Source organism: Antechinus flavipes, chromosome 4 (genome assembly GCF_016432865.1).
Source record: "Antechinus flavipes isolate AdamAnt ecotype Samford, QLD, Australia chromosome 4, AdamAnt_v2, whole genome shotgun sequence".
NCBI lineage: Eukaryota > Metazoa > Chordata > Mammalia > Dasyuromorphia > Dasyuridae > Antechinus > Antechinus flavipes.
This window is the reverse complement of record NC_067401.1, coordinates 139,052,383-139,061,390: the sequence shown is the minus strand read 5'-3', so window position 1 is coordinate 139,061,390 and position 9,008 is coordinate 139,052,383. Positions and strand designations below refer to the sequence as shown.

The following is a 9,008-nucleotide window of genomic DNA, read 5'->3' as shown; positions in this document are numbered from 1 at the left end:
TTTGTCAAGTTTCTCAGCAAAGTAAGCTTGGGGAAATATCGAGATATTTGTACACATACCCAGATAGGGACACGTACAAACATACACATTGGAACCCATACTTGTGCCTACATCCAGATGCACAAACCTCTGTGTTTTGCAACCCTGGGTGCATTTCCATCCAAACATATACACAATCCCTCATACACATTAACTTGTATACAGTAACACAAGAATGCTCACCTTATTTCAGTCCCATGAATTTAAATAAATCCTCCCCACATAATTCTTGTACCATAGACTTAAATACAAAGAGCCCCTCTTCCCAGTACTAAGGCAGAGATAGACATAAACTACAATTCAACATACCAACTAATATACCTCTACCCCTCCTAAGGCATACCAGAAATAGGAGCAATCCTACAAGCTCATTCCCCATATACCAGGTTTCACCAAAGTTTTAGGATGGTTTTTAATTTTAATAGTTTAAAATTACTTTGGGACATCCTGTATAAAGACACATTTCAGATTTATAGTTTCTCCAGAAAGGCAAGCAGTGAACAAAATCAAATATCCCAATATCTGTCCTCCCTCAAATATGTAAGTTAAACAGACCCCACTGCCCTCTCTAACCCACTTCTTTCCATGATTTTCTCCAATATCATCTTTTACTCCAATTATCATTACCTTTAGAAACCTTATATGCAGATATAAACCTGTGTGACTTTGGGCAAGTCACTTAACTTAATGAGTCCCAGTTTTCTTATTTGTAAAATGAAGGGGTTCAACTAATTTGTTTTTATAGTCCCTTCCAAATGCATCTATGATTCTGTGATCATGCAATACAGTAGACATCCCACCTCCTCTCCAAAAAGACCTTTCTCCTCATCCTCAGGATGTCAAGAACCTAGCAAGTCCACTTATTCCTTAGAGTTTTGATGGACTCTCCCCATTTTTTTTGAAACCTTTCCCTCAAATTTGGATACTTTCAATTTGCACATGTGTATCTTGGTGGTAGATATACCATTTATGTAAGCACACAGGTACTTAGACACATCATTCTTAACAAACATCACACAGGGAATGTCTTCTATTCCTTAGCCACACACGTATACACACACACGGACCAGAAACTAGGCCCACAATCAAGCCCACGGTCGGTCAGAGACACACGTGGTCACTTACAGGGTCTCTCAAACCCAATTCCCCTGCCTACTTTTTTCCACTCTCCAACTCCTTTTTTTTTTTTTTTTTTTATTCACCACCACCTCCAAGCCGACATAACATTTCAGAGACACTTCAGATTTATTGGGGGGGGGGGGGAGAGACTGACTAGAGGAGGACTAAGGGGCGTGTGTATATATGTGTTTAGGGTAACAACAAAGAGTGGGAGAGAGAGGTTGGGAGAGAGACACACAGAGAGACACAGAAGTGTTTTGCCTTCAAGGCAATACTTCCAGCCAATCAGCGAGCAGCATCCACCCTCCCTGACTCCACAATTAAGCCCATAACCAGCCGGCCGGGCGGAGCTGGCAGCATTTGGCTGAGACGCGGGACAAGAGAGGCACCTAACGCCGGCCAGAACAGACGATGATCTGAGAGCCCCCCTGGCTTCCTCCTCCCCCGGAGACCCGCGACAACGAGGCCCCCGCCTCCCGTCCCTTTCTGCTAACGACCCCCACCCCTTTCTGCTACTTCTCCTCCCCCGCGCTCGCTCGCTCGCTCCGGGTTGCAGCCACCTCGGGGGTGGCGCGGCGCCAGTCGGCCAGCAACGATGAGTGGCTCCTTCGATCGCAAGCTCAGCAGCATCCTCACGGACATCTCCAGCTCACTCAGTTGCCATGCTGGCTCCAAGGACTCCCCCACTCTACCGGAGTCTTCAGTCACGGACCTGGGCTACTATAGCGCTCCGCAGCACGATTATTACACTGGTCAACCTTATGGCCAGGCGGTGAATCCTTACGCCTATCACCATCAGTTCAATCTCAATGGACTTGCAGGCACTGGCGCCTACTCGCCCAAGTCGGAATATACCTACGGAGCCTCTTATCGGCAATATGGGGCTTACCGGGAGCAGCCGTTGCCAGCCCAGGATCCAGGTAAATAGGGATACGATCCCAGTGGCGATCCAGCTCCGAAGCGGAGGAAATAGACTGCTCAGAGTTAGGAACGGGCGCCTACTGCACGGTGGGGGGGTGGGGATGAGGGCGCTAGGGGTAGAGTTAAACAAGTGAAAAATGGAGGGTGTCAGAGGGCCCATGGGATAGGCAGAGTGAAGTTTTGTGGAGATCGACTGGATGCCTGCTTCGGGAGCCAAGGAAAGAAAAAAGTTAAGTCTGAAAGAAAGGCTTGAAGAGAACGGTGAGAGTCACGGGGAGAACAGGGAGAAAGATTTAAGGAAGAAATGAACAAGCAAAAAAAAAAAAAAAAAAGGAGGAAGGGAACAAAAAAGAAAACATGTAAAAAGAAGAGAGATAAGGAGACAAGAAAAACAAAAAAGAGAGAGAGAAATAGAAAACAAAGAGAAGGCAATTAAAAGAGAAAAGGAGAAAGGACTAAGATGGTGATAGAAAAGGAGAGAGTTGGGGTAAAGACAGAGCAAAACAAGAGACCAGAACAAGAAGCGGAAGGAGTTGAAAAAGAGACACCGTGAGACAGGGAAGGAAAGTGTTCGGAATTTTCAAAAAGACAACAGAGAAGGGTGAGAGAAGGAAGATACTGTAAAACTAGTTATGGGCGAGCCCGAGAGACACCCAGCCACGATAGATTGCTCAGCTGGAGAGACACCCAGACGGGATGGGGAGCTCCGAGCTGTGGGCGGCCCTGGAGCCCAGCCCAACTCAGTCCGGCCTGGCCCCAACCCTTACCGGAGCCCCAGCTCCCTCCCTTGGGTGCTCATTTTGCTCAACTCCGGTGCACTGAGACTCAGAAGCTGGGGAAATCCCAGAGGGGAAGAGGGGAGGGCAGTACTCGGGGGAGTTAGAAAGGGTAGTGAGGAAATCTCTGGAGGCTGACCCATGCTCCTCCCTCCCCCTACAGTGTCGGTGAAGGAGGAGCCGGAGCCGGAGGTCCGAATGGTGAATGGGAAGCCCAAGAAGGTCAGGAAGCCTCGAACCATCTACTCTAGCTACCAGCTGGCGGCCTTACAACGCCGCTTCCAGAAGGCCCAATACCTGGCACTGCCCGAGAGGGCTGAATTGGCTGCTCAACTGGGCCTCACCCAGACCCAAGTAAGACTTTGCTCTTCCCATATCCCCATAGCTGCAGCTGGAGCCCCTGCTGCCCCACTTGAAACGTTCTTGCTTTCTGACCCCTAATCTTTGGGCATTAAGAATGGGAGGAGGGGGTGCACTATAGCTGTCTTTTTAAGATCTCAACTTGAGATGCTCCCTTTCCCGGCCATAGTCAGGCAAGAGAAAAAGGAATATGGGGAGCAATTTAAGTATGGAGATCGATAGACAGTCCTTCTGGTTAACTACTAAGGGCTATGTGCCCATCCTTGAGTTTTGTGCTTTCATATTAGTATTAGAATGAGCGGTTATATTTGAATATTTACATGTGGGTACATGTATATGTATGCATTTAATATGGAACCAAAATAATGAGGGGGACTAACTGCCCCTCAATAGAGATTTCCATCCTTCCTATTTAATCCAAGAATTCCTGATTATTTATCTAATCAGGGTCTATTCCATGGCATTTCCTAGCTTGAACTATATATGCATGGATGTGTTCATATCTGTTTTGTGTGTGTGTGTGTGTGTGTGTATTAAGAGTAAAAACATACCTATATGCATGCATGTATCTGTATGTTACTGTATGTATTGAATGTATGTAGTAGCGTAGCCATGTAGATATGTGTATATGTCTATATATGTGTATACATAAAAGCATATGAATTTATATGTATATTTATAAAAATATATGGATACACACACATATAAATTCTAGAGCTATATCCCTGCTGGGTCCCCAATACATTCTTGGTGAAACACAGAATTTTCATGGATTTAGTACTGGAAAGTATTTAGAAATCACATAGTCCAACTCCCCTCATTTTACAAATGAGGAAAACTGAACCCCAGAGGAAGTGACATGACTTTCCCCAAATCACATAAATAATAAGTGACAGGATCAGAATTTGAACTCAGATCCTCTGACACTACTTTTTGCTAGTGAACCACACAATCACTGCCCAGAAAAGGGAACCTCTAGCTCCAGGCCCCACAAACAACTACTACCAACTGACTGAGCTATGTCTCCCTTGCCCATGCAAACCCAGGATAGGAAAGAGGGATTGATGAAAAAAGGCAAGAAACCTGACCTGGTTCAGTGATTAGGTTTCAAAGCCCCCTGCACAATTTTGATGCCCCTCAGAAAGGCCCCAAAGAGGATATTCTGGGCCCTTCCCACCCTATCCTGGCAGCAGCACTCTGCCCCTGAGGGGAGGGTTGCGGGACGCCTGGCTCCCTCCTAGTGTTGACAGGTGGGACGCTGCGTGGGGCCCAGCCGCTGGGAATCTGGGTCACCCAGTGAGAGAGCTGAATCATTGTTTGTCAGTGTCACGGGGTGGGGAACAATGTCGGGGAGGGGGGATACCCTAAGGGGAATTTGGAGAGTCATTGTTCACCTGCTCCCTGAGGCTCCAAAGGACACATAAGGGTCCCCAAGTCATATCACCCCCCCCCCATGAATGGTTCTTGAATCCCTGTATGGATCCATACATTTGTGAATGTGTGGTTGAATGTCTTTGAGTATGTTCGTATGTCACTGTTGTCTCCGTTTGTATATAGCTAGGGTGGGAAGGGAGAGACAAAGGGGGAGGGCATTTGTGCCTGTAGATGTATATAGGTGTATATTTATCTGTGTAGCTCTGAGTATATATGAGCATCTGATATGAAAGAGAATGTCACTGTTCCAATGCACTCCCTATCCCCCTTGCCCATGTTCCACCTCTTCTTGGCTCTGCACTAACTGAAACCCCTTCTCTGTTCCAGGTGAAAATCTGGTTCCAGAACCGTAGGTCCAAGTTTAAGAAGCTCTACAAAAATGGGGAGGTACCCCTGGAGCACAGCCCTAACAACAGCGATTCCATGGCTTGCAACTCTCCCCCCTCTCCAGCCCTCTGGGACACCTCTTCCCACAGCACCTCGGCCCCAGCCCGGAGCCAGCTCCCCCCGCCGCTCCCCTATAGCGCCTCCCCCAGCTACCTGGACGACCCCACCAATTCCTGGTATCACACTCAGAACCTGAGCGGACCTCACTTACAGCAGCCCCCACCTCCTGCCACCCTACATCACACTTCTCCTGGCCCTCCACCTAATAGTGGGGCTGTGTACTGAGAGTGACCCCTGTTCTGGGATCCTGGGGGAACCCAGACTCCCCACCCACTACCAACGAAGGACAACCCAGGACTGAGCCAGAGGAGCATCCGTCATGGCCGATACTCAGGAATCAGCAAGGAGTGGAAGGGGTAGGGAGAATCCCCCTGATCTCCCTAGGCTACCCCCTTTCTTCAGGGATCTGGGGTCTTCCTGAACAACTTTATAGGAACTCGGGATTTCCCACACTCTGTTCCCTGCTGCCCCTGCCATGCTGTACCTGGCCACCCAGATGTTGGGGTGCGTTGTACTCAGCTGGGACAGTATCTTCTCTGGACAAATCTGGACAGGCTTTGGGAGGTTCCTGTCTTATAGGATTTGATACTTGCCTCATTTCTCTGGACTAGAGATTTGGGGGATGGAAAGGGAGAAGGGCAAAGTAGAGAGAGTGCTTGGAGGTACTGGCAAAGCAGTTGGGAGATTCTGACTTACTTCCTACTAGCTCTTGAAAAGACCATTTAAATGAACTCCCTTGGTAAGAAGGCTAGAAGGAATGGCTGGAGGCTCTTTCTGTCCCCTCTGCCCTTCTCTACCTCCCTCAAATCCCATATTAGAAATGGGGTTTAAACCAAAGAAAAAACCCGGAGTGGGATAAAGACTGATTATTTGTGGCCTTAAAGAAGGGAACCTGCTGAGCGGTTCTTTTTTTACTTTAGGACCCCAGATCCCTTCTCTTCCCCAGGGCTGTGTTTCTCGTTCAGTGTACAGAACTTTGCACAACTTTGGTCTAAAAGCTGTTGAAAAATAGAAAACGAAGGGCATTGTTAAGAAATAGGACCAAACTCCCCTCTTGGGCATCTTTGCCTTCTCCTCCCACATTCCTACTTCATCTCTTCCTCCTCCAGTAAGTTGGTGATTTTTAGCCCCCAAACCCCAAGTCATGAAGAAAACCAGCCACCAAGAAAAAGTAACAGCCATCCCCTTTAGGATATAGGAGGAAAGACATTTCTCCCGGCTGGACTGGGTTGGAAAATGCCCAATGAAGGGGAAGAAAAGGGGGATGGGATAGCAGAATGGTTCAGCTCCTTCCTCTTGGAATGATCGTACCATGGGATTTTCGTCCTCCCCACCCCAAAATTCATCTCTCTTCCTACTCTTACTCTGTGGTAAAACACCAAATACTGTAGAAATATATATATGTGTGTGTGTATATATATATATATATACATATATATATACACACACACACATATATAATATTTTTTAAGAGAGAGAAACCACCTCCTCCCTGCCATGGTTTCCTATTTATGTGACTTCCCTCCTGTATACATTTTGCTATGTATAGAACTGAGAGAATGGGGATTTTGGCTTGGTTGGGGCAAAGATGGGCGGGAAGGCTGGAAAATATGCGGGTCTCCTGGAATCTCACCCCAAGAGACAGCATGGTCCTGGCGATTACTCCCACCATACTACCCTCCTCCTCCTTTGTGCTTTCTTACTGGATCCATCTTTATATCTGATATTAATAAAAAAATGGAATTTAAAAACTCATGGTTTAGACACTAGCCCACTGAGAGTTTGGGAAGAGGGGTTTGGGGTAAAGAAGGGCTCAGTCCTTGAATTACAGAGCTGATGGTCCCTGGTTTAAGGGGAAATAGGTTTTGTAGGGATGGTGGGATCAGTAAATCTGTGTGTTCCTTCTTCCTCCACTATGCCAAAGCTGGTGGGTTGCCATCCTTGCGAAAGCAAGAATACTGGTACTTGAATTTGGGTTCTTACATTCTTGCTTTGTTCTGAAGCTCTACATGCCAGCCCAGCCTTGGTTGGGGAAGTATCAGAAAGGATAACCGTTTTAAGGTAAAAAATTTGTTAGGATGTAGAATTTAGAGCTGGAAGGGATTTTTAAAACTCATTTAGGTAAGAAATTTTTAATCTTTTTTGTGTCATAGATGTCTGGTAAAATACCTAAACCTTTAGAAGATTTTTTTTTTCATCAAAATCGAAGGAATCACTAATTTTGTAATTTTTTTCCCATTCAAATTCACAGCCCCTCCCAATCTATCCCTGGGTCTGTAGATCCCACATTAAGAATTTCTGCTCGAATCTTCGTCCATGAATCTGAGAGAAGCAGAGGTTTCTGAGGTCACACAAGTAGCAGGTTCATGAAAGTAGTAAGCAAAGACTGTGTTTGCCAACCTCCTCCTTCTCTTTGACCCTCCTTCCCGTGCCAGGCTGATGCCCTGGGCAGACAGGGCCCCAAGGACTCCACTCAGCGTGGCGTCCCCTGCCAGGCAGCTTGCCTCTGCTCTACTGGCTGCAGGGTCACCTGAGGGTGCTCTTTGATCTCTGGCTCCTGACAGACATGCTTACACAGGCATTCCCCACCTCATTGTCCCCTCCCCCCCACCAGAGCCCCTCACCTCCTGTGTCTTAAAGGGCTGGTATCTGGTCTAGCTGAGCATGCAGTTTAGGGGAGGGAGGGGGCTAAAGACAGAGGCACCCTCTCCAGCTCCCCTCCCCTCCTCCCTCGCTGGCAGGGACCCCAGGCAAATGGGACTTGGGCTGGGGATAGCGATGGTGACGGGAGATAAACAAACGACCTAATGTCTGAAGACGGGTGGGTTCCGTGTTTACCTTCCCCGAGAGAGAACCAAGCCCTGACTCAGAACCCTCTCACTGCGGAATGACCGGGGCCAGGGCTGCCGGCCTCCCAGCTTCCCACCTCTCAGTCTTCTGGGCTGGCTGGGTGCCCCGCTCCCTCCCCAGCATAACCTCCACCCTCTTCAGCCCCCAAGCTCTGGGGCCTTTCAAAGGAAGCTGTGCAGCTGGAGGGAGAAGGCACTGAGTTCACCGGGCAGCTGGACGCTGAGCGCCAAGAGCTATGCGCATGGACACATACATTCAACAACATCGCATCACATAGGTTCATGTGCCAAGAAACACAGCAATCTGTCTCTCCCGTGCAAACATGTAAAGGGGCACAGACCCGGCTCGCAGCCGCGGACGGACACAGGAACAGGGACATGTCAGAGTTATTCACACGGGGGCGGCTCCCACGGCACCGCGCCAAACGTAGATAAACACACACCGGGAAACACTAAAAGCAGAGACCGACGGCAGCAGAGTTAGCCACAGAGACAGACGTGGGCACACAGATGCAGAAACACACGGACAAACACCAGATGAGTGAGAGGACTCCACCGATACAGAGACTCGTTAGACTCTCACACAACTAGAGACGTTCACACAGGAAACACGGAAACAGCCTCACGTGCAGAAGTGGGTATATAGCCATACCCCAGGGAATACCACTATATCGTACACACACTTAGAGAATTTTATGATTAGATGGGACCTTTGAGTTCGTCTCATCCAATAGACACAAACATAAATAAAGGCAGAGCCTTATTTCCCAAACACACTTGGGCTCATCCACAGGTCACGCAAATACATGTAAAAGGAAATCCTGAGATGAGCCTAGCAGGACCCTCCAGGAGGTGAGAGGAGGGAAGGAGGTCCTGAGCACTCGCCAGGCTGGGTTGGCAAGGGTTAAGGTGGCAGGCAGCTGCCAGGCGGGGCTTGAGTGGAGCAGTTTGGTTTGAGGGCTGCGTGCAGGCGGGTGGGAGCAGCAGTGAGGCGGCAGGCGGGCAGACTTGCTGGAGACACTGCATTTTATTAGGGCTGGGCTGCCAGCAAAGGGAGGGAATG

The 9,008-nt window shown here is 48.4% G+C and overlaps 1 protein-coding gene across 1 annotated transcript; it reads left to right on the top strand.

Moving 5' to 3' along the window:
- Positions 1-1,307: 1,307 nt before the first annotated feature.
- Positions 1,308-6,526, top strand: DLX3 (distal-less homeobox 3). The gene is made up of 3 exons (XM_051994783.1): positions 1,308-2,078; positions 3,019-3,209; positions 4,977-6,526. Exons 1-3 carry the CDS (start codon positions 1,754-1,756, stop codon positions 5,319-5,321), a joined length of 861 nt encoding a protein of 286 aa, XP_051850743.1. The 5' UTR covers positions 1,308-1,753; the 3' UTR covers positions 5,322-6,526.
- Positions 6,527-9,008: the final 2,482 nt, after the last annotated feature.

What these genes read in the sequence shown, in the direction of transcription:
- DLX3 (XM_051994783.1), top strand. Translation starts at nt 1,754, where the DNA reads ATGAGTGGCTCCTTCGATCGCAAGCTCAGCAGCATCCTCACGGACATC. An exon ending in GTTGCCAGCCCAGGATCCAG is followed by an intron (nt 2,079 to 3,018) that starts GTAAATAGGGAT and finishes CTCCCCCTACAG; the next exon opens with TGTCGGTGAAGGAGGAGCCG. An exon ending in TGGGCCTCACCCAGACCCAA is followed by an intron (nt 3,210 to 4,976) that starts GTAAGACTTTGC and finishes TCTCTGTTCCAG; the next exon opens with GTGAAAATCTGGTTCCAGAA.